The sequence below is a fragment of the Xenopus tropicalis genome, chromosome 10 (genome assembly GCF_000004195.4).
Source record: "Xenopus tropicalis strain Nigerian chromosome 10, UCB_Xtro_10.0, whole genome shotgun sequence".
In the NCBI taxonomy this organism is placed as follows: Eukaryota; Metazoa; Chordata; class Amphibia; order Anura; family Pipidae; genus Xenopus; species Xenopus tropicalis.
The window spans coordinates 13,023,999-13,050,543 of NC_030686.2; the positions used below are offsets into that span (position 1 = coordinate 13,023,999).

A 26,545-nucleotide genomic window follows, 5' to 3' on the forward strand; every position below is an offset into this window, starting at 1 on the left:
CTGCACCCCCAATGGCCCCCACTGTGGCCTTTATAAATGAAACCAGAGGATCGGTGGAGGGCCCTGCGGGGATCGGATCGGGGCACACCGGGTTTTTTCCCAGTGCCCCGGCAGCCCAGCACTGGTCACATGGCTTTGGCACCCTGGGAAATAAGGAATATGGCCGTGTGAAATTTCAAAATTAAATATGAAAAAATCTGTTTGCTTTTTTGAAAAATGGATTTCAATGCAGGATTCTTCTCTATTAACTGATGCATTTTGAAAAAAAAAAACATGTTTTCCCATGACAGTATTCCATTAACAAAATGCTGGACATTCCTCTCACTCCTACTCCTTTAATAATAGACAGCAAATCTCAAGCATATGCCAAATTGTTATTCATTTCAAATGCTATGGGTATGTATGAAATCCTTTGTTTTATCCCAGCCTATAGAACATATGCTCATGACTCGGAGGTATTTTTCAGCACTGTAAGGATTACCTGATCTTGATACAGAATGGAATGCAGAAGACTTAGGGAACAGCAAGCATGGACTGACCAAATTCCACAGAGTATTCATACTAGTTTCTAATGCGGTCCAGCCTTTGCCAATAAACTCTTCCATTAGCCTGCTTATGGCTTGCATGTTTTGCTACCTGAGCTAAAATATCCTGTTTGTGTTAGTTAGACATTACTAGACTGAAGGTGCAACCATGCAAACTAAATGCATCAAAATCACCCAAGAACCAAGAGCACCTGGATTGTAACAATAATTTCAAAACACAATGCAATGTACAAAATGCAGGACACCAAAAAAAAGTTGGAACTGATACATCCCCTGTTTCTGCTTCGACTCCCTAATATTTGTGGTTTGGACCCTTTGCGTATTGGTTTAGTATATGTATTTCTGCTTTTTTTGGCACAATTTAATTGGGACTATGTTAAGGGCAATGGACTAAGTATAAGTAAACCGGAGTCTTTTTGCTGGGTAACACTGGTAAACAGCTCCTTGAACAGTCTTCTGATGAGGATGGAGTAGTCTAAACTTATAAGTGGGTAACAGACCGAAGCTAAGTCTGAATTCAAGCCAGATGCCAGAGCAATGACAGAGGTAGAGTTTAATGAACTGGCCACAGATCAGGGTAGGTGGCAGGCAGAAGTAGAGTACAATGAACTGGCCAGAGATCAGGGTAGGTGTCAGGCAGAAGTAGAGTATGATTAACTGGCCAGAGATCAGGGTAGGTGGCAGGCAGAAGTAGAGTATGATTAACTGGCCAGAGATCAGGGTAGGTGGCAGGCAGAAGTAGAGTATGATGAACTGGCCACAGATCAGGGTAGGTGGCAGGCAGAAGTAGAGTACAATGAACTAGCCACAGATCAGGGTAGGTGGCAGGCAGAAGTAGAGTACAATGAACTAGCCACAGATCAGGGTAGGTTTCATGCAGAAGTAGAGTACGATTAACTGGCCAGAGATCAGGGTAGGTGGCAGGCAGAAGTAGAGTACAATGAACTGGCCAGAGATCAGGGTAGGTGGCAGGCAGAAGTAGAGTACAATGAACTGGCCACAGATCAGGGTCGGTGGCAGGCAGAAGTAGAGTACAATGAACTAGCCACAGATCAGGGTAGGTGGCAGGCAGAAGTAGAGTACAATGAACTAGCCACAGATCAGGGTAGGTGGCAGGCAGAAGTAGAGTACAATGAACTAGCCACAGATCAGGGTAGGTGTCATGCAGAAGTAGAGTACGATTAACTGTCCAGAGATCAGGGTAGGTGGCAGGCAGAAGTAGAGTACAATGAACTAGCCACAGATCAGGGTAGGTGTCATGCAGAAGTAGAGTACGATTAACTGTCCAGAGATCAGGGTAGGTGGCAGGCAGAAGTAGAGTATGATTAACTGACCACAGATCAGGGTAGGTGGCAGGCATGGGCTCAGGAACAATGGAGTCAGTAATCACAAGGAGGCTGGACCACAGTGAGAAGCTTAATGATCAAGGAACAAGATGTTGCAGGAGGAAGCTTGTAGACTGCTGACACTTGGGGGCGTATTAATTATCATTGGATGCAAACATCAAAGGTGATGTTGCCCATAGCAACCAATCATATCTTTGCTTTTGATCTCTAACGTGTAGGTGACTGTTCTAATCTAATTGCTGATTGGTTGCTATGGGCTACATCACCAGCGATGTTTGTGTCCAATGTTAATAAATACGCCCCTTAGTTTTAAAAAGTTAGGAGGAAATAGTGAAGAAGGTAGATATACTAGAAGCCTGATATGGTTATTGGCTAGTAAAAGCTCCTAAACCCTACAGTAGTATACCAGTTATACCAGGTCCTGACTTTGCCCCCCTTTAAAGGAACAGTAACACTAAAAAATAAAAATGGTTTAAAATAATTAAAATATAATGTACTGTTGCCCTGCACTGGTAAAAGTTGTGTGTTTGCTTCAGAAAGACTACTATAGTTAATAGAAATAGCTGCTGTGTAGCCATGGGGGCAGCCATTTAAATTGAAAAAAGGAGAAAGGGCACAGGTTACATAAGAAGATACCAGATAAACTGTGTAGAATACAATGGGAATCTGCTACTTATCTTTTATCTGCTTAGTAACCTGTGCCTTTTCTCCTTTTTTCAATTAAAATGGCTGCCCCCATGGCTACACAGCAGGGTATTTATATAAACTGCAGTAGTGTTTATGAAGAAAACACACAACTTTTACCAGTGCAGAGCAATAGTATATAATATATTAATTATTTTTATACACTTTAATTTTTTGGTGTTACTGTTCCTTTAAGTACACTTATATCTTCTTTTGGGTTGTTTTTCAGCATGTCCATTATGCTGGCATGACTAAACCATTGGGCTTTTATCCCCATTAATACCAGTATATATATGTTTTTTCTTTGCTAGTTTCTTAGTCACTACACTGACCAGCACTGTAATAGGCTAAGCAGCAAACCCAAACCCATCTAACTGTGGCTTGTATGGCCGATATAGTACTACGGCTTTAGGGGCAGCAGGCAGCTGCTTTCCTTGCTTAGTACATGTTTCAGACTGTCTTTATAATGGCAAGTCCATACATCATTTAAATAAAAACAGGCTCCTCGGTTCATTTAAATGCTATTTACTTTTTTTTTTTCATACCTGAAATGTACCATGAGAAATGCCATCAATAATAGGTATAGTCGGGCTTTACTACGCGTAAAGTTTCCAGATTAACCTGTTTAAAGGTGTTGTCCCATTTCAGTCTTCAGAATAACATTTTTTTGAAAGCAACAGTGTGAAACAACATTAAATCCTCATCATTTTTGCTGCAGTCGATTTATTTCTAAAATGGACGCGTTCCAGGTGCGTGGCTTTTTGCCGTAGGGTTGGTACTTGGTCAGCTTGCAGGGGAAAGGGCTGCTTACACAACCCATTGAAGACAAACTCAGACGATGATCCTTTCTTTTATGTGTGACATGGCTACCTAACTGTGTCACCATTATAATTATATGCACATTTATGGTATATCCCAAGAAACACCAGGCCCAGTGGCTGCTGTAGGGCCCCATGAATGTGCTGCTGTTTCATGTTTCTCAAAGATTTGAGTGTTTGTGCCTTATACATTTTCCTGTGGGGCCCAGTACCTTGCCCAACAAAGTTTTCAAATCTGCTTGATAAAATTGGACAGATATCTGTCCTGAATTGTCCTTAAGCTGGCCATACATGCACCAATAATATCGTACGAAACCTTGTTTTGTACGATATTCGGTGCGTGTATGGCGGCTCAATGAGGCGACCGATATCACAAAAGGCTGCGGATATCAGTCAACTCGTCGATCGGCCAGATTAAAAGATTTTGATTGGGCGCCATTGAAGGAGCCCAAGCAAAATCTACGTTCAGGGCTGAATCAGCAGAAGAAGGTAGAATTCCTATTGTTTCTTCCTCCATATCTGAAGATTCAGCCCTGAAAGTCAGTGGAGGGTGGGAACGATCTTTCGTGTGACCAATGGGCGCACAAAAGATCGAAATTGCTACGTGTATGGCCACCTTTAGGGTGGCCATAAATTTGGACACTGTCACTGAGCCTTGGTTCCATTTGAGCATTGAGCCTTATGGGGTCATAAATTGCCTCACCTAGCAGATATTCCAAGTTTAATGGTTCTATCTATAACAGTGCATTTGTGTTTCCCAAGACTATGCAGTTATAGTCCAATAGTTACGTTCGATGCAGTTGGTCACATTTAGAAACCAAGTTTCTAAATTTCAAAAGCAAGTTCGGTCCCTGGGCACTTGGCAATTCTGAAATTGATAGGCCACCAATCAGACATATATATTTAATAGAAATTGTGGGTATTAGACTGTTTTGCCATAGGGACCCTTATGTGAGCAATATATTATATAGATATATGGAGATCAGCTGTTTTAATCCATACTGTTTTTTCTTACTTGGCACTGTAGGGTCTATACTTATGTGAATGGCATAGATGATCATATTCACCCAAGAAATAGGAATGATATATCATATACAAGTATATCCAGAAACCCGTTATCCAGAAAGTTCCAAATTATGGGAAGACCCATCTCCCATAGACTCCATTATAAGAAAATAATTGTAATTTTAAAAAGTATTTTTCTTTTTCTCTGAAGTAATAATGTAATAATAAAACAGTATTAATGGTAACTAAGCTATAATAGATCCTTAATGGAGCCAAAACAGTTCTAATGGGTTTGATTAATGTTTCAATTATTTTTTAGTAGGATTAAGGTCTCAAGCATTCTGGATAACAGGTCCCTTGCCTGTATTTAGGGCAGTTTTTCAAAAAAAAAATTCTCAATAAATGTTTCTAATAATTCACTAAAAAATTGGAATAGCTTTTGGAGAATGTTCTATTGTAACTATTTTAGTTCAGTGCATTTGTTCCAGCCTTACCAAACAATGTGAAATGATTTATTAGTAATCTGTTTCCTGTCTGTTTTCTTACACCCTTCAGATGAGAATAAACACACCGATAGCAGCATGCAGTGCATTACCCCAGAGCAGCTTTGTGCCCATACATTGCAGGGCAGCACGGTACAGCACAGGCCAGGTAAGTGTGTATGCTGTCTGTTGTTCAGATGGTTGCATGTCTAGCACACAAATACTTGTGTCTTCCCTGTATTCTTAAAGGAACAGTAATACCAAAAAATGAAAGTGTATAAAAGTAATTACAATATAATATACTGTTGCCCTGCATTGCTACAACTGGTGTGTTTGCCTCAGAAAGACCACTATAGTTTATATAAATAAGCTGCTGTGTAGCCATGGGGGCAGCCATTCAAGCTGGAAGAAAGGAGAAAAGGCACAGGTTACATAGCAGATAACTAGTAGATAAGCCCCATATAATGGAGGTTTATCTGTTATCTGCTAAGTAACCTGTGTCTTTTCTCCTTTGAATGGCTGCCCCCATGGCTACACAGCAGCTTACTTATATAAACTATAGTAGTCTTTTTGAGGCAAACACACCAGTTGTACCAGTGCAGGGCAACAGTACATAATATTGTAATTACTTTTATACACTTTCATTTTTTGGTGTTACTGTTCCTTTAAAGAAGAAGTAAACCCTTTTAGTCCCTGCATTCAAGTCTGATCTAGTTTCTAATTTATAAGTTGAAATGTCCAGCTCCTTTCCTCTTCTTCCTGGTACAGCATGAAGCCCCGTCCCCTCTTCCTATTCAGCGCTCCTCATCTCTTCGACTACAGGGTACTGCCTATTTCCCAACCCTGTGATGTCATCACCCCCCCCAAGTGATGTCACTGTCCGCCCCCCCAAACCCGAAGTCCTGTATTCTAGAGAAAAAAAGGTGGCAACCCTAGCAACAACCAGACAGATAGTGGAAAACCTACTAAATGGACTGTCTGCTATGTATGAGTGACACCACCAGACTTGTAAAGCAGCTCTATTACAATGCAAAGATTATTTTTGGGGCTTTAGTTCCCCTTTACTACTAGTCACTAGTGACGATATATACCCATATTTTGCCTATAAATATAAAACACGGCACTTGCTGTTCCTAAAAGGAGATTACTGCATGGGCGATTACTGAAAACTGCAAGTATTAACTGTGACGTTGGTTACTTAGCAGCAGAAACTGAACAAAATATTTGCCATTTAAAGGTCAGTCATTTTTCCACTGTAATATTCCTTAAACATCATAGATACCACGATCTTTAAGTGAGGTTTCTAAAAATGAAATCCTAAGAAAAACCTTATTTTCATAAACGTGGGGGAAAGTAGCTTGTGCTGGTTTGTATATTATCCAGACTGTAGCTATTTGGGGGTATGCTGTTTATTTATTGTAATCATCCTCCTATATTTCACATCAGTTCATCAACACTGGGCAAATTTGCCCTTGGGCAGTAACCCATAGCAACCAATCAACGATTGGCTTTTTTTTAGCCAGCTGCAGGTAGAACAATGAGTGCAGCAATTTGATTGGTTGCTATGGGTTACTGCCCATGGGCAAATTTGTCCAGTGTTGATAAATGACCCTCACTTGTTTTTGTCTGATTTCAAAATGGCTGCTTTAAAGGGGAACTCTGACAGAAACCCCTAATATACTTTTTACTGTAATCTGTTCCTTAAAAAAAGTATGAATAAATACCATTTTTATATGCAAAAATCCATCTGCAAAGTAGTTCTTTCTGCATCATTTGAAATTCTGGCGGGGGAGGAGGGACTAAACATTCATGTTACAAATTGTTCTCCACAGCTTACAGACAGCATGCAGGAACTGGCATCATAGATAGAAAGCTTTGTCAGGGTAGCCTGACCTTTTTGGTATCACGTAAACTGTAAACACATTTAAAACAGATCAAGTGAGATTTAAAGGGGAACTAATGCATAAATTGAATATTTAAAATAAGGCTCATCTCACTGGGTGTGATTTTTTTAACACTGGGCAAATTTGCACCTGGGCAGTAACCCATGACAAGTAATCAGAAGTTTACTTTCTTTGTTCTACCTGCGGCTGGCTGAAAAAAAATCTAATGATTATTTGCTATGGGTTACTGCCCAGGTGCCAATTTGGCCAGTGTTTATAAATGACCCCCAGTACTAAAATGCAAAACTTTCTGTACTTCAGCTAAATATTATTTACTGTTTCTAAATCAATAAAGTTACTCTGCACTATCTCTCTCAGCAATATGTCTTTCTTCATTCCTACTTTCTGCAGGAGTTGGAGTCAGATTTTGATTGACAGGTCTAATATATCCTTTGTGGGGGGTGCTCCATTTGCCTAGACAATGCATTAGAGCTCACTCTTTTAAAAGCATCAGAAATATTCTCTATCTACATTCAGGATTTGTGCCAGAGTCAGTTAATATGTTAGATTTTGTTTGTGCTGTAGTCAGTTATTTGAGATAGTTCTAACACATCTGCTAGTAAAGGGCACACCCCCTAAAGTGATGTATTCAACCTACCTGTCAATCAAAATCTGCACTCGAAGATTAACTTGGTTATCTCAGAAATGATGCTGAATTTTTAATTGACTATGTTTAGAAAGTTTCTTATTTCAGTGAGATGAACTTTATATTCATTTTTCATTTTTAAAATAGTTTCCCTGTAAGTAAATCAGTTAACTAACCCTTTTAGCAATCCCTATCAACCAATGGCAAGTTTGGTTTAAGAAGGTGGTCTGCAAATGTTACCTTCTGATTGGTTGCTATAAATACTAGAGCTGGTGTAAAGTTTATACAAGTATAGACCTGTGATCCAGAATGCTCAGTACCTGGATAAGGGTTTTTTCTGTACTTTGGATCTCTCTACCTTAAGTCTGCTAAAAATCATTTAAACATTACATAAATCCAATAGGATTGTTTTGCCTCCAATAAGGGGTAATTATATCTTAGTTGGGATCAAGTACAGGTACTGTTTTATTATTACAGAGAAAAGGGAATCATTTAACCATGAAATAAACCCAATAGGGCTGTTCTGTCCCAATAAGGGGTAATTATATCTTAGTTGGGATCAAGTACAGGTACTGTTTTATTATTACAGAGAAAAGGGAATAATTTAACCATTAAATAAACCCAATAGGGCTGTTCTGCCCCCAATAAGGGATAATTATATCTTAGTTGGGATCAAGTACAGGTACTGTTTTATTATTACAGAGAAAAGGAAATCATTTAAACATGAAATAAACCCAATAGGGCTGTTCTGCCCCCAATAAGGGGTAATTATATCTTAGTTGGGATCAAGTACAGGTACTGTTTTATTATTACAGAGAAAAAGGAAATCATTTTTAAAAATGTGATTTTTTTGATTACAGTGGAGTCTATGGGAGCGTTCTGGATAACAGGTTTCCATATATTGGATCCTATACCTGGAGCTTTTTTACATTATCTATAACTCCTACTGATCCTGGTTTAGTTGGGACAGTCACGATTTTGTACTCTAACATGAACAGGACTTACTGCAAAGTGGGCAGGGGGCTGATATGGGTGTAGCTGGACATGGCCAGGACACATTGGGGGTACAGACTGTCATTTTAACCCTACAATTGCACAGATGATTATACAGTTATTAACTGGCCGTTTTCATTATGTCTCCAACATCTTCATAAATCTGACATTTCAAGCACTTTACTTACATATGTTCTGGTACAAATGAAAGCATGGGGGAATGGCATAAAGATCCACAGCTGTGTTTATTATCCAACACTAACTAAGATCCTAGTGGAAGTCTGTTCGTGGCATAATACCTCAATGATCCCCAGATGTTTTTCAAATGACACTTAATCAGGCAAAAGTACATAAATAGTAAGAAATATGTTTCATAAATCACTGTAAAGTCAGCTGCAAAATCTCAGCATTGAAATTATTTTAGAGGAAATTCCAATGCCGTTGTTTATAGAATTATCCTATGTTAGTAATGTCAAATATCTCCAAAAGTGCAGGAGTGTAATGCAGAAAAGGCATATAACCGTGGAAAGCACGCGGCATGGCGAGAAGCGTCGCTGCCAGCGCTATGACACAGGAAGGCCCGGCGCCAGCGGCCCAGAAGGAAGACGATGACCTATATATCATGGGTTGCTGTGTAGTGAGAGCCTTGGTACCCACAGAGATTGTTTTGATACTGGAAGTTTTACTGGCAAGTGCCCGAACACGGTACATAGCAGCGGAACAGTCTTCTATTGTGGGATCAGCTCCCTGCTATTCCTTTTGGAGACATTCTCTTCTATAGGCAAACCACAGACAGTAAAGAAATCTGGCTTCAGAGATGCAAAGCTGCATAGCGGAGCCTAAATGCACAAGGCCTTTGGTTCACAGGATACTTTTGCTAGTTGATTGGAATTCGCTGTTCACGTCTCCTCAGTTGTACAAAAAGTGATTGTTTGGCAGTCCCGTACCAAAGGTCCCCTACTGAAGTATGGATATCTAAGCGTTTGCAGAGAAAAGCTACAATTCCACGTTAAAGCCATAAAGGGTCATTAATGAACGCTGTGCAATATTTAGACATAAATCTGCATGTTATTTACCCACAATGCAGAATGTCAGCATAATTGGGGCCAGGAAGTTGCACCTACATCAGTCTTGCGTCTAATTATGCTCATACAAATCATATGGAAGTTGTGGCTTATATTTTAAGGGTGGGGACCAGGGCGGTATTCATATAGATATAAATATATATAGATATATAGGCACCTAAGGGCCTTGTGCCTAGGGTGGCAGCCTTGGGTGCCTACAGTATATAATTAAAAAATGAAAAAAATAAAAACCGTTCCCCTGCCTTTGCCAGACCTACCTGTAAAAATCTGGCATTTGGAGCTTGGGTGGGGAGGTTCCAGGGATCTGGTGCATTGGGTGACATTACTTGCACCCATGTGTGCGACGTCACTTCTGCCATCAGAAATCATGGGGCCCCTCACAAAAACATTTTCTGGACTCCTCCCACACCCTGCCTCCCAATGGCCCCTCCCCTAATGACTCCTCCTATCAGTACAGGACACACAGACATTGGTAGCCAGGGCCCCTCTAAAACATTGATAGCCCAGGGGTTACGTTTTAAATTGGTGCCAACTCAGGCGTCCACCTGCTTCCTCCGGCTGCGACCTCTTGCTATGTCCCCTGGCTCCCTGCTGCATCCATTATTTTATACGGTTGCGCCCCGTGTGTATTGACGTCACACATACGCACGGGGCGCAACCAATCGGATTACCCGCTGACCACCAATGACAGGGCCCATAATTCTTTAAAGGGGTCCTGAGTTTAAAAACATTATCACTGCTGGGCCCCCTTTAAAGTGATGATCATCCGTGCCCAGGACAACTGTCCCCCCTGTGCCCCCTTGATGGCGGCCCTGCTTCTGCTGTTTGGTCCAGTGCCACCCTAGTGGAGATGGCTTTCAAATAGCATTAACTTGTGACTCTTTTTATGCAAGTCTGCAGCTCTCCGAGGGAACTCTAGAACTACTGCAACGTTCAGGGTGGCTTTTACTACAGGGTGCCCCAACATCTATAGGTGCACTTGCACATGATTCAAAGGTTGCAATGGCATCATAGAGCAATGATTTGGAAATGGATAGAGTATGTTTGAAGGTAAGTAATAATAAGTGTCAACACATGCAAAATTTCATCCATTTTAGCGTCACCACTTATGGCTGCCTTTGTAAACGACCCTCATAATGTTGGTATCGTATTAAACATGATCGAACTTTTGTAGAATTGGGAGAAAAGTGATAAATCAAGCTCCAGGTTCTGATCAGTCCCAGATCATTTGGGGCCATTTACAATGGAAATGTGCCCGTTTAGGGGCACTAAACCCTGGTGCACTGCACTGCTCAACCAAACTTTACTCAGCTGTTGGCTGCATTCAAATGCAAAAAATCCTCCAATGAGAATCCCAGCTGATCTGTGTAAATCTGGCTCCCTGTTCTCTGTTCCTGCAATTGGAGTTGGGAGCTTTAAGCACAGTTTCCCAACAATGATCAAGTCTGTCCCTTTATCCCCATGTCTGATTCCTTTGCCATATAATGAGGAAAAAATGACATTATCTCTATATGTAAGATAATAGCAAGATGTCAGGCATAGTTCTGGGAATCAGTCTTTTCTCTTCCACTAATACATTTTTTAGTTAGTAGAATGCTTGTTGAATTTTCTTGCATCTGTAATTACCGGTTTTGAAAACTTCTAGAGCAAAACTAGGGGGCGCTGTGGGACAGTGTTATGATTGGGTTTACATCCCCTTTAAAATAGCAGTGTTCCAGAATGGCATCACCCGGTGGCACACTTTGGTATTACTTTGGTTTGGCTGATATGAAATAGTGACATGTAGTACAAATTGTGTTATGGCTATAGGGGAGGGGCAAAGGGACTGCATATGTTTCAGTCAAGAGATTGGAAAAAGATGGGTTTTGAATTAGGTATAGAATGTGGCTACAATCATTTTAGCATGTATGAATAACCACAGTCTGCACATGGGTATATAGACACGGTATAAACATAATTTCAAGTAACTGCAAAATACATCAATTAAAAAATATGCAGCCTTTTCATGATTTTTAATGTAATAATATGGTTTGGAACAGTTCCCTAAGCCCCGCCCCCTGTTACCCTGCTGATCTGGCTGACTACTTTGAGACGAAAATGTAACAGCAGTCAACTGTCTTCAGCCTGCCTTCAGCCTGCATCCTCCCAATCCCACAATTCCCTGCTGCACACGTGATGTCACTAAAGAAAGTAACATTGCAGTGCAATGCATTGTGGGTTATGTAGTACTTGCATGCTGTCTGTAAGCTGTGGAGACGTTGTTACAATTTGTAACATCAGTGTTTTAGTCCCTCCTCCCCTGCCAGGCTTTCAAATGATGCAGAAAGAAAAGAACTGTTTTGCAGCTGGATTTCAGCATATAGAAATGGTATTTCACTATACTTTTTAAAGGAACAGGTTACAGTGTTTTTGATATACATGGGGTGTCTGTGTTGTGTGGGGCTCTTTAACAAATGTTGGTTTGGAAGCCGGAGTTCATTCCTTCATTCCTGATAGCATTTTTTCAGCCTTATACACCAGGTTCATGAAAAGGATCAGGAAGTTCTGGTTCATGAGCCCCAGGAACTTTGTCAAAGAAATTAAAGTGGTTTGTCTTGTTCTGTATCTTGCTTTGCAGGAGACATGTGTCCCACAGCAACCAATCAGACTATCATTATTTATACATTTCCTAGACCAGTAAAAGCCTTACTACTGATTATTTGCTGTGAATTACACTTGGTTTGTGCTATCTTCATAGTTTTAGAAAGAGGGCAACATGAGTAATGTAGTTAACCTTTTCCTGCTATTCTCCCGGTGCCTTGTTCCTTATAACCTCCATTTCGCCACAACAGACACCCAGCTGTATATCTCGTATAGTCTTCCTACAGATTGCAAAGGCTCACCTTGAAAAGGAAGTGACCTTCGTAGTAAAAATGATGATATTATTGGATTTGCTCAGTGCCAACCACTTAATATAATACTACGGTACCTTTAATTGGGACATGGTCCCTAGAATTTAGGTTATTTTGAGGTATGGACATTGGTTCTAGGTCTAGGGACTTTCATGGACTACCAATAGGGCAGCAAAGAAAAAGAGACATAAAAACAGTGACCAACTTGACGGACATCTAGTATGGCCCTAGGGCCAAACGATTGCATTAATAAGATATCACTGACCCAAGGTGGGCATATTGGGTGCAAGATTCGCTCGTTTGGCAACCTTGACAAACAAGCGAATCTTACCGTGTATGGCCACCTTTATACAGTGTGTGCCAGAGCTCTAATGTTCCATCTGTAACATAGTAACATAGTAAATTCAACCATAATGCCTATATATAACCTGCCTAACTGCTAGTTGATCCAGAGGAAGGCAAAAAACCCCATCTGAAGCCTCTCTAATTTTCCGCAGAGGGGAAAAATTCCTTCCTGACTCCAAGATGGCAATCGGACCAGTCCCTGGATCAACTTGTACTGAGAGCTATCCCCCCTACCCCTGTATTCCCTCACTTGTACTGAGAGCTATCTCCCCTACCCCTGTATTCCCTCACTTGTACTGAGAGCTATCTCCCCTACCCCTGTATTCCCTCACTTGTACTGAGAGCTATCTCCCCTACCCCTGTATTCCCTCCCTTGTACTGAGAGCTATCTCCCCTACCCCTGTATTCCCTCACTTGTACTGAGAGCTATCTCCCCTACCCCTGTATTCCCTCACTTGTACTGAGAGCTATCTCCCCTACCCCTGTATTCCCTCACTTGTACTGAGAGCTATCTCCCCTACCCCTGTATTCCCTCACTTGCTAAAAATCCATCCAACCCCTTCTTGAAGCTAACTGTAGACTTGTTCTTCCCATTAAAAAAGGAAATTATATAAATGTTGTGAAATGTTATGCTTGTGTGTTTTTTTTAGCATCTGAGTCATTCTAAGGGCGATCTGAGAGAAGTATTGAGTGGGCCTGTACACAGAACCCCTGCAGTAGCATCACAGATATGGAGACCACTGCACGTCACTCACACGGTAAGGATGATTTTGGACTGAATGTCTGGTTTGCTTATATAAGCCATTTTGTTGTCAGTGCAGGGTATTATGCATCTATAATATATGCTAAGGAGAAGGAAAGGTAAAAACCAAGTATGCTTTATCAGAAAGGTCTATGTGAATACAGTTACAAGCATTTACAGAACTGCTGCTCTGAGTCCTCACTGAAAAGAAACACCACTTTTCTTTTATTTTGAATACATGATCTTCTATGTCAGACTTCCTGCTCTCAAACAAATCCTTCAGGGCATGACACGAGTCTGCTCAGTTTTCTCCCCCTCCCATCTCTCCTCTCTCCCCTTCCCATCTCTGATGTGTAATCTGAGCTTAGAGCTATACCAGAAGCAGTGTGCAGGCAGGGAAGACTATGTCAGACATCCTGCTCTCAAACAAATCCTTCAGGCCACGACACCAGTGTGCTCAGTTTTCTCCCCCTCCCATTGGTCCGCTCTCCCCCTTCCATCGCTGCTGTGTAATCTGAGCTTAGAGCTGTACCAGAAGCAGTGTGCAGGCAGGGAAGTGAAGTCAGACCAAGGTATAATGGCAGCTGCTTAAAACAGACAGAGGGGACATCTATGGCTGTTTACTCAGGTATGGTAAAGCATTCAGCAAAATAAATATAGTGTTCTGGCTTGCGCTATTGTAACTTTCTATTGGCTATAAAATGCCAAAATGCCTTCCTTTTCCTTTAACTTTTGGAATGGGCATTGAAATAAAGAAATGTACAAATGGCCAACCACCACATGGACCCCTGGCTTTCTGCCTTTATTTGCCAGCAATGCCTGACTTGGTTGCTAAGCAGTGACCAATCACAAGTCTAGGAGGCCTGAAAATAATTATAGGTCATGTATGTCAGACCTGTTGAAGGCAGGGGTATAGAATGGGTTGTTGTTGACAGCAGCAGCAGCGGAACAAACTTCTGGACCCTGCCTTAATGCAAATAGACCATAACACTTTAACATACACAGAATGAAGCAGTCTGTTATTTTCCAACCAGTTGGAGCCCTCAGCTTTACCTGCACTGATTTCTCCTTCTTTCCTGCTGTCACAGAACATTACGGTGTGAAAATGTTAAAACAGACTCTTTGAAATCAGTTCTTAATATATTTGACAGTTTAAGAAGAAATGCAGGGAGAACATTTCCCCCACCTGCGAAATGGAAACTTTTACACGTGTAACGTGAGCCTTCACACAAAACCCATTTCTTTACATGCACAAAATGGCTACATCAAGGAGGAGAACATCTTTATAAAGCATGGCTAATGGATTCCGTAGTTGGCTGCTGTAGTCATGGGTCCTGCTGGGTGCTCAGCCTCCTACTTACCTAGAGGCACAAATGTTATATTTGTATAGTATAAGTCAGATTGCTCTGGTGTAGGCTAAAACACTTTATTGTTTGACCATCTGGGTAGTATGGTTAAAGAATAAGTAAACATTTTTTGTTTGTTTGTTTTTGAAATCTCTAAAATGAGTCTATGCAGCCCCCACAATAACATACCTTTCTCCCTTTTGGCACTCCTTGTCTCTCCAACTATAATAACCTCAAAGAGGTACCTACTGGGCACGCCTGATTAATTTTAATTGGAGCAGAGGCAGTGAGCATGCCCAGTAGGCACCTCTAGGTGCCTAGTTGAAGATAAAAAGAGTGCTCAGGAAGCAAAAGGGGGCAGAACCTTACGCTAGACAAGGCAGTGAGTAAAAGAGCTGCAATTTAATAGAGAAACAAAATAAATCTGCATGAAAGGAGGAAGGTTTTTTAGGGGATTTAAAAACAAAAGACTTAAAGGAGAATGCAAGTCAAAATTTAAAAAGCATACTGCCCATAGTCCTCCTATTGTTTAGTAAAAATGCCACACTTTTGGCTCATCTAATCAAATATTTACTCAGTCACACTTACTTCACATTTTCTAGAACAGGCAGCCATCTCTAAAAAGGTATTCTCCCTTCCTTTCCCTCCTTGCTTCATACTGCACATGTGTTTCATTCCCTCCCCCCCTCCCCTCTGCCAGTAACCTACTTAATGTTGTACATCCAGAGTTAGAGAAGGCAGCAGAGGCTTGTGTTTAAGAACCTAGCACCCCATCCTCAGTTGTGCCCTAGGCACGTGCCTCTGCTGCCTACCCCTAGTTCTAGTCCCGATGTCTGCCATATTTTAGTGTATAGGAAAAGGACCATGACCCTTGGACCTTCAATCTTAGTAGGGTGCATCTTGACCAGAAATGTGCTTCTTCTTTTTGTATAAATTTTAAAAACATGTTTGCAATACAATTTGTGTAAGAGATGCCCAACATGTGTTCCTCAAGTTCTACAGCTCCCAGTGTCCCTTAGCTTGACTGCTGCATCACAGGTTGGACATCTCTGTTTAAGCAGTGGGTATGCCATATTGAGGGTTTGACGTTAACATGTTATATCACTCAATTTTGCAATTTTACTGTATGACTTAGTCATTGATATCCTTAATTGCCAAATTCGTTAGTGTTTGCTCAATTCAAGTCTGTTTTCCTTCATATAGAACCAGACAACAAAAGACAAGCTTCAGCCATCAGAGGAAGAAGTTTCAACTTTTACTAAAATAATTGAAGCGATGGGTTTTACTGGACCTCTGAAGTACAACAAATGGGTGAGATGCATATAGTGGATCAGTAAACACTTGGGGTGTCAAACTCAATCACATGAAGGGCCGAAATCTAAAACACAGGCTAAGTCGCGGGCCAAATTGTTATTAATATACTTAGTAAGATACTAAGGGGTATATTTATCACAACATGTAAAAAGTGGAGTAAGACATTACCTGTGATGTTGCTCATAGCTCATCGATGTTGAAATCTGATTACTGATTGGATGCCTTGGGCAACATTACTGGTAATGCACTTCACGTTTTACACAGCATGATAAATATACCCCTTAGTCTTAGTTACTATCTGAGGAAAATGGAAATTGATCAGGCTGGATGGTCAGACACACTCAACAAGGGCCACATAAAACAGCCAGGTGGGCCGGATTTGGCCCCCGGGCCTTGTGTTTGACATATATGCTTTAGAGGGAGTGTCCAGATAAGGGGGGTATAAAGGATGGATGGGATGGATGAATATTACCAAGGGAATTAATGTGAAGTTGGTCCTACCTTTGTTGCTATAACATTCTCTACTCTTCTGGGAAGTCTTTCTACTAGATGCTAGAACAGTGTTGGTTGGGTTTTCTTTGGTTTATATTTGATACTTGTTAGACAATTAGGCTTGGCTTGCATGAGCATTCCAATTCATGGCGCAGGTGTTCAGTTGGGTTGAGGTCAGGACTTTGTGCAGGCCAATCTTGCACTTCGAAAACGAGCCAGAAATGATGGTTGTAGCTTCAATGGCCAGTTCCAGTAAGGGGTGCCTGGTTACTTTTGGCCATATAGTACATATAGGCTTTACCACCATTTCAAAAATATGATTATCAGTTTGTTATGTAGTGCTGACACATTAAGCCGGGCCTAAACTGGCAGATCTTTGCATGGGCGGCCAACTTGAGGTTTTACCTGATTGACGTAACTGGGCGGGTTGTTGTTTATCCCTTTTAAAACCCAACACCTAAAATACCCTGACCAGGTTGCCCCCTTTATTTGGATAGTGGTACTGCAAAGATGAATTAAACTCATCGCTGACCTAACAGTTATGCTTTTAATAAGGGGCTCTGTAAATAAGAAGTTGTGAAAAATCAGTATATATCCTAAGTTAGTCTTAGAAGAATTTAATGAGAATTTATGTTAACGGGTTTAACAAGTGGAAAATTAAATATGGCCTTCATTTTCCATTTACTTTAATAGTTTCAGCTTAACTTAATTTTAGGGCAAAAAAAAAAATCTTAATGCACATCAGTAAGTGGAAAGTGGAGCCAATTTTTTTTTTTTTTTTTTTAGAAAAAAATTAATAATTTTTATTTGAAAAGAAGAAAATAAGCGCTCTATGAAGTATTTAGTGTGCAAACTGTAGGACATCTGTTCCTTGTGGGTTTGTGGCATCTGGCATGTTCTAAATGCTGACATTTTAACTCCTTTTAAATAAAGGTTAAGTGATTTAATGAAAACGTTAGTCCCAGATTTTGCCATTTTGGGTGCGTTGAATCACACTTTTTGTGTATTTTGCTACCTTTAGATCCTTCGGAAGAACTTTCCTTTAAACACTTCCAAATTTACATAATGAGTCTGAATTTTGAAGACTTCGCTTGCTGAACGCAAGGTGTTCCATGGGGTCGTAGTACCTTGGAGACGCTCTCAGTGCATCAATGGGTTTCACTAATTATAATAGGAAGCAGACCCTGCACCTGAGAGGGGGGGCCAGGTCCCTCTGTAGGGTGACTGCGGGTGACCCCCCAATTTTTGTTTTGAGGGTGACCCATAATTTTGCCCAAAGGGGGTTGGTGAAACTCCTTAAAGGAACAGTAACACCAAAAAATGAAAGAGCTTTAAAGTAATAAAAATATAATGCGCTGTTGCCCTGCACTGGTAAAACTGGTGTGTTTGCTACAGTAACACTACTATAATTTATATAATAAGCTGCTGTGTAGCCACGGGGGCAGCCATTCAAGCTGGGAAAAAAGGAGAAAAGGCACAGGTTATTTAGCAGATAACAGATAAGTTCTGTAGAATACAATAGTGTTTTATCTGTTATCTGCTATGTGCCTGTGCCTTTTCTCCTTTGAATGGCTGCCTCCATGGCTACACAGCAGTTTATATAAATTATAGTAGACTTTCTGAAGTAAACACACAACTTTTACCAGTGCAGGGCAGCAGCACATTATATTTTAGTTACTTTTATACATTTTTTGGTGTTACTGTTCCTTTAAAGCCACTGTGTCATGATTACGGCACTTCCAGCCACATATGACTAGACGTGGCTATAAAGGGTCGTTTGCTATAAAAGGGTGTGGCTATAAAGGGTCTCTCACACACCTTGCACACAGGCTAGACTAGCAAAATAGTACCCCAAAGCTCAACCAACACCTATAAAACTAGGGATGTACTAAACCCACTTTTTTGGGTTTGGCCAAACCCACCCTGACGGATTCTGACGAATCCAGAATCGTGGGACTGGGAAGGGGCAAAAGTTGGCGCGCACGGCGAAAAATTTTTTCCCCCTGAAACATAACCCTTTCCAAAGGCTAATTAGCATATGCTAATTTATGCTAATTAGGGTTCGGTTCAGACAAAAAAGGCTGGATTCGGCCTAAATCCTGAACCAAATTCGGTGCAACCCTACACAAACCTCACACAAAAATTTTCTGCCACTACTCTTCTTCTGCTTCACACTGGCAATGAGAGATGCCAACACTCTAGTAGCTAAAGGGTTAATGTAATTGACCCCAAAGTAAATCTGACTATTTTTCACAGTTTGCATGGACATAAGGTAGCTGGACACTCCACCCTCCTACAGGGATGCAAGGGGGAGGGGCCTAGCAGGATACAGCATGAGCATGAGTTGGTCCTGGACTGGACCAAGAATATAATGACTATAACTCCCTACAGGAACATAGGAAATGTATATTATATTCATTGGTAATTCCATACATGCTAAACATCTCTGTGTGACCTGCCTCTTCCCAGATATTCCCATCTGATAAACCGGCTACCCAAAGCCAGTCATGTTTGGACTCGTTTGACAGGCAATATTGAATTAAACCTATACCTAGTTTTAGGTATGCAGGGGTGGGCCAAACAGATTGGGCACCCTAGGCAACCTGGTCGGCCAGGGAATCACAGGTATGGTTGCCCCCCCCCCCCCCTTTTTTTTTCTTAATATTATACCAGCCTTTCTGTCAGGGAGCAGGTGGGGGTGTCACATGGGGCAAGGAAATGGGCGGAGTATAGGCGGGTCTGGCCTTATAACATGGCTGATTCCAGACCTTTAGTAAACAGAGGCCTGTTAGGTATCTGTTTCTGGTATCCATATCTGTTTCTGGTACTGACCGAATGAATACATTGGACTGCTTTGTTATTAATAACTTTTACAGGCCTGTATCATGACACGCTGTATAGTGTATGTATACTAATCTAACTCTATTTTTGTCTTGTTTATAGATAAGAAACATAACCCTAGTTAATCTATTTTTGTCTTGCTTGCAGAAAATCAAAATTGCTGCCTTGCGCATGTATACTTGCTGCGTGGAAAGAATAGATTACGATGAATTTTTTGAAAGTAAGTATGTTCTTTAGCATAGCTCAAAATGTGGGACAGGCATGATGGTTGTTTTATGGGATTCTGTCCTTAGGTACAAGAGCATAATTAGGATCACCTTAATGTGTATTAATATTTTATAGTAAATGTTTTATAGTAAACATGAAATGAACCAAATAGGATTATTTTGCCACCAATATGGATTTATGCAGTTACTATCAAGTCAAGCAATTTATTAAGTGGACTTTTTTGTGTATATATATATATATATACACACACACACACACACACACACACACACGTCTCCAGAATTTTCCATCCCTTACTGTAAGTGAAATAGGATGTAAGCCATGGGGAGCCGGGAGGCCGGGGGAGAGGTGCAAATATAGGGTAACTCACGAAAATATGGTGGGGGGGGGGGGTTGACAGCTCTGATAAAAAATATATCATCTGCCTAGGTCCACGTAGTACTGCACTTTTTTTGGGGGGGAGTTGGAAACCCAATATGATTGTTCTGCCCCCAATAAGGGGTAATTATATCTTAGTTGGGATCAAGTACAGGTACTGTTTTATTATTACAGAGAAAAGGGAATCATTTAACCATGAAATAAACCCAATAGGGCTGTTCTGCCCCAATAAGGGGTAATTATATCTTAGTTGGGATCAAGTACAGGTACTGTTTTATTATTACAGAGAAAAGGGAATCATTTAACCATGAAATAAACCCAATAGGATTGTTTTGCCCCCAATAAGGGGTAATTATATCTTAGTTGGGATCAAGTACAGGTACTGTTTTATTATTACAGAGAAAAGGGAATCATTTAACCATGAAATAAACCCAATAGGATTGTTTTGCCCCCAATAAGGGGTAATTATATCTTAGTTGGGATCAAGTACAGGTACTGTTTTATTATTACAGAGAAAAGGGAATCATTTAACCATGAAATAAACCCAATAGGGCTGTTCTGCCCCAATAAGGGGTAATTATATCTTAGTTGGGATCAAGTACAGGTACTGTTTTATTATTACAGAGAAAAGGGAATCATTTAACCATTAAATAAACCCAATAGGACTGTTCTGCCCCAATAAGGGGTAATTATATCTTAGTTGGGATCAAGTACAGGTACTGTTTTATTATTACAGAGAAAAGGGAATCATTTAACCATTAAATAAACCCAGTAGGATTGTTCTGCCCCCAATAAGGGGTAATTATATCTTAGTTGGGATCAAGTACAGGTACTGTTTTATTATTACAGAGAAAAAGGAAATTATTTTTAAAAATTAACAAATAATTACATTTAAGAAAAATTATTTGCTTATAATGGAGTCTATGGAAGAATTCAGAACTTTCTGGATAACGGGTTTCTGGATAAGGGATCCCATACGTGTATATCATATACAGTTCTTCAAAATGGACATACCAGTGTTGTTTTTGACTATAGGAGGAAACCAGACAAGAGGTGAACATAGAAACTAAATGCATATAGTTCCTAATTATTTGGCTGTTTAATGTGTAAAGTGTAGTTGCATATAATTTTGTATTATAGAGGTATATCTGTGTCTTTTTAATTACAGAATGCAGTCTACCTGATACGCTAAACTCCTGGTTCCTCGTAACACAACTTCATGTCTGGTAAGTAAAATATTAAGTACGGGCCACCTGTTATCCAGAATGCTCTGGACCTTGGATTTTCCAGATAAGGGATCTTTCTATAATTTGGATCTCTATGCCTTATGTCTAAAAAAAAAACAAAAAAAAACAAGCTTTAATTAAACCCAATAGAATTGTTTTGCCTCTGCTAAGCATTCATTATATCTTGAGCTGGTTGATATTTATACCAAGGTTAATGCAGCAGGAGAGCTACTTTAGCGTTACCAGTTGCTAGTGAATAGGTGGATAATTGTACTGGTTATACTGTAATTGGCTGTAATCCACCTAATCCAGCTGTCTTGTTTAGATTCCACCACTCTTTCCTCCTTGCAGGGGATATTACTATGTTATGTTACTTTCCCAAACTTAGCCAACTAGACTAGATTAAAGGGGAACTCCACCAAAACACAACTTAAGCTTTTTGAAAAGTAAACATTTCAAGCAACTTTGCAATATACCTCAATAAAAAATATGCAGCCTTTTTCATGATTTTTAATGTAATAATATGGTTTGGAACAGTTCCCTAAGCCCCGCCCCCTGTTCCCCTGGCTGACTGCTTTTAGACTCAAATAAAATGCAAAAGGTGCCACTGTCCTCAGCCTGCCTTCAGCCTGCATCCTCCCAATCCCACAATTCCCTGCACACGTGATGTGAATAAGGAAAGGAACATGCAATGCATTGTGGGTTATGTAGTTCCTGCATGCTGTTTGTAAGCTGTGGAGTTGTTGTTACAATTTGTACTATCAATGTTTTAGTCCCTCCTCCCCTGGTAATATTTATAATAATACAGAATGAATGGTTTGTAGCTGGATTTCAGCATATAAAAATAGTATTTATTCATACTTTTAAAGGAAAAGATTACAGCAACAGGTATATTAGGGGTGTCTGTGTTGTGTGGGGCTTTTAACTAAGTCCCACAGCAGCCACTCATGTTTTTAATTACAAACGTAAGGACTGTGTTTACCTTTGGTGAGGGAGTGCAGCCTTCTTTCCCTTTTTTTCCGTCAGTGCAGAAGACAGGGGGCATAATATTTAGAAGCCTTATTCCCGAATGTTATCCTGACTGCATGTTATTGCTCAGAATACCTTCATCTGGTTATTTGTTGACCTAAAAGCATAATACCTTAGATGTCATGTGGCTGCCTTCAACTTTGGATGAGCTATCTGCCACATGAAGTTTAAGATACCTTCCTTTGTTGTACTTCAGAGAAGCTTTAAAGAAGAACTAAACCCTAAAAACAAATATGGCTAAAAATGCTATATGTTATATATTGTACATACTGTGCCAGCCTAAAGTTTCAGCATCTCAGAAGCAGCCATGATCCAGAACTTCAAACCTGTCACCGGAGCTCCCCATCTTGGATATTGTCTGCTACACTCACATGGTCTGTGTGCTCTGGGCAGCTGTTGAGCAGAAAATGAGGTTGGCCTGCCATATCAGCTGATGCTACAGGGCTGATTATTACATCTTACATCTTATGCTAATTGCACTGGTTTCTGAGCTTCCATGTACTGCTCATCTGTATTAATTACTAGCCAGCTTTGTCTTTTGAAATTTATATTCTATATACAGTAGAAGGGTGAAGACACACTACTACTAGTAGCAGCTACTTGTCGTGGCTACTAAAATAGACAATGCTGATCATTTACTGTCTCTGTGTGTGTTTTAGCAGAGGCAATTCTCAGTATTGTCTATGGGAGGGTATTTTCTGGCGCTTAGTAGATGTAAAAAAAATAGCTGCTACTAGTAGCTCTGTGTGTATTCACCCTAATGTGAGTGCGTCCCTAAGCTCAGGTAAGTGACAGCAGCACAAAGCAGAAAAGAAGATGGGGGGGGGTTATTAGGGCATCTTTGGGAGCACAGATCTTCCCTGCTAAAGATCTGTGGTTGCCTTGGGCTGGTACAGAAGCATGAAACATAGTGTACAACACTTCTGCCCTACTTCTTTAGTTAAGCTTTAGTTCTCCTTTAACATACACCATGGATAATATTTTCATTAAGTGGGGGAAGTCATGCAATAATGGGAAACCCTTTGCATTAGGGATTGCATTGGACTGCAAATAAACATTTGTGACAATCTTTACTTTGTCTTAATAATGGTGATGTCTAGACGCTTTTGGCTGTGATTAGTATGGGAAGTAACTGTAGGTTCTTCTTAGATCTCCCACCGTGGAAGTATAAAGTTCTAGTGGGCTATGAAACTTCAAGATGCAATGTGTTTCTCGTGCAGGTCTGGACTGAGATTCAAAATAGGCCCTGGCATTTCCAGTACACAGAGGCCCAAACAGCCCGATAAATAGTGACTGTCTTATGGCAGGGGTGGCCAGACTTTCTTCCTCCGTGATCGACTGACGACGCGGAAGTGCGGCGTGAATGCGTATGTAAGCGACGCAGAGTACATACGCATTCACGCAGCATTTCCGCATCCCCAGCTTGATCGCGGTCCACCAGGAGTCGTTGGGGATTGACTGGTGGACCGTGATCGACGTATTGGCCACCCCTGGTCTATGGCATCTTACAGCAGCCCCTCTAGTTTCCCACTCCTGGCCTGTCCTCTTGAACGTAAAGTCCCTGTCTGAGAAACCAAGGGATCCTTAGGGCTGCAGGTAGCATTGTTAAACCACGGAGTATGCAGAAAATAGCAGGATATATTACTGCTTTAAGTTCCTTAACAGTGGTTTAACTTACACGTCCCAGTTGGGATTTTCCTTGCACGTTCTCAGTGGATTTCAAGAGTTATTGCTCCGATATTTATGTTACACCTTAAGAATCCACATGCAATTTTCCTAAATTGCAGATTTGTTGCTTGTGAAAATATTTAACACCTAAGCAATATTTTTCCTTTTCATCTCTGAAGTAAATAGCCAAAAAAAAAAAATATTGTTTAATCTAGCATTATTGAAAAGGTCACAGTGTGTTGCAGGAGAAGGAAGGTATATTTCTTAATGTGTAACAGGAACCTTTGCTAAAGTACATTCAAACATTTGCTAACATGCCGGCAAGAGCTAGCACATCATAAATTGAACTGATTGCTGAGGCTGCCTTGAGAAGAAATGTATGGAGCCTTATTTAAACTCTAGAGTATATTTAATGTCTCAGACCATGAAACGGTTTCTTTAGGTCTGGAATCCCCCTCTGTATAGCCGCAGATATGGAATGTTCAGGCAGAAAAGGTTTGCAGGACTTTATCCTGCTTCTGGGGTTATGGTGGGTTGTCTGGAAATGTTACTTGACCTTGAAGACTGGGTGGACTTACAAGAGTGAACATTTGTATATGCTGCGTTTTATACAGAGCGCACTCTTCCATCCATATAATCATTCACTTGAGCAGATACGTGGCATTAACCACAAATGGGCAAGCTTGATGCATGTTCCTGTTGGTGGAAGTGTATTTAGAAACATATATTTCCTTGGGAACTATTTTTTGACATCAGTTCTATTTTTACCCGCTATTAGGGATTTTAGGCTGTGCTGTATCTGACGCTATCTGGCCAGGTATATCCACCAGCCTCCTTTGGAAATCTTATTGAGAACTTGCGCATGGGAAAATGGAAATGAAAAACTGATGGCAATGTTTCCTTATGAGGTCTTAGAAAGCACAAAGCAGTTTAGTAAGGGCTACACCAACCTCTAGCAAAAGAGAAAGTTGTGCTCAACATGAAACCATTAGAGCAATGTTCTCCAACCAGTTAACTTGGGAACAAAGTGTTGCTCACCAACCCCTAGTGGCCTCAAAGTTGGTGCTTATTTTTGAATTTTTGTCTTAAAAGCAAGTTTTGGTTGCATAAACACCATGTGTACTGACAAACAGAACCTTCTGTAGGCTTCCAGTCCTCACAGGCGTTACCAAATATCCCAATCGTAGCACTTGTTTGGGACTCCTTGGTGCATTTTTCATCCCCGTATTAAAGGGTTCTGATTCATCAAGAATTTTCCTATTCCATAACACATTTTTTTACAGGGACTGTGTTTTACTTGCAATTTGTTTTCCAAGATTAAAACTGAGATAAAAGTGAGGGTAGGACTAGCCTCAACAGAGATGAATTGGACGTAGTTGGCCACCATGAATATATTGCAATCAATAGGCAGAAAAATCCTGTTTTGTTTAAAGGGGATGGCATTTATAATAGCTTTATATATTTTGTATATATGAAATGGAGTTCTTAATGTGGCCCATGTTAGAACAGCTCTTAAAGGAGAATGAAAGTCATTTTGGCATATTACTGCCAATAGATTTGCCACATTAGTGCCACCTAGAACACTATATTTATTCTGCAGGAAGCTTTAATGTACCTGAGTAAAGATCCCTAGAAACTTTCTTTGTTTGTTTAAGATAGCAGCTGCCATTTTTAAGTAGCTTCCTACTTGCAGCTATAGCCGTTGGTAGCTCAGATCACACATTCCTAAGGGTGGGGGGGAGTGAGTTTTATGAATTCTTATGGGATGGGTGAGCAGGAGAGAGCTGCGCAGACTCTGGCCCCGGGAATGAAGAATTTTTCTGAGAGAGGAAGTCTGATTCCGAAGAACATGTTTACAAAAAAGGAGACAAGAAATCCTGTGTTTCTTTTGATAGAGGACTCGGTGCAGCTTTTCTATGAGTGCTTATGGCTGTATTTACATAGACCTTTCTGATAAAGCTTACTTAGTTTTTACCTTTCCTTCTCCTTTAATATCCTAATTATATTGATATGGGTTAGTGCAGAGGAACTCTTGTCTTTGTAGATATGGATTTTGTAGACACCCTCATCGCACCCATTTGCTGTAGTTTACACAGGAGCAGTCAGTGGAACCCTGTTGTGTCCAACAAAAATGTTTTATGAATTAGATAAAAGTGGGTGTAAGACTGGCCATACTGGCCAGCTTGAATATATATAGTTACATAGGGTTGAAAAAAGACCAGAGTCCATCAAGTTCAACCCTTCCAAGTAAACCTAGCACCCACACCCTATACTTGTCAATCTTTACTATCACATACATAAACTATATATACACAACCAGTAATACTAACTGTAATATGTTGCAAAATATGGCCAAAAAAACATGTTTTTGTCTAAAAGGGGAGCTTTATACACAGAATGTCTAAAATGTTTTAAATATCTTGACATGGGTGAATGCAGAGAATTTCTCATCTTTGTTTGACTAATAAGCCTAGCTAGCTTATTGTTAAGTAACTATGCTTTAATGAGTCCCATGGTCACGCTATATAAATAATTGCTTCTCCTTTTATTCTTCAAGT

At 40.4% G+C, this 26,545-nt stretch overlaps 1 protein-coding gene across 1 annotated transcript in view; it reads left to right on the plus strand.

Annotated features, from left to right (window-relative positions):
* The window catches only part of uqcc1 (ubiquinol-cytochrome c reductase complex assembly factor 1), a 74,128-nt gene that overhangs the window by 7,571 nt on the left and 40,012 nt on the right, over positions 1-26,545 (plus strand). Inside the window, 5 exon segments of the mRNA NM_203977.1 lie at positions 4,954-5,049; positions 13,374-13,481; positions 16,015-16,122; positions 19,606-19,678; positions 21,233-21,290. Coding sequence (NP_989308.1) covers positions 4,954-5,049; positions 13,374-13,481; positions 16,015-16,122; positions 19,606-19,678; positions 21,233-21,290 — 443 coding nt within the window.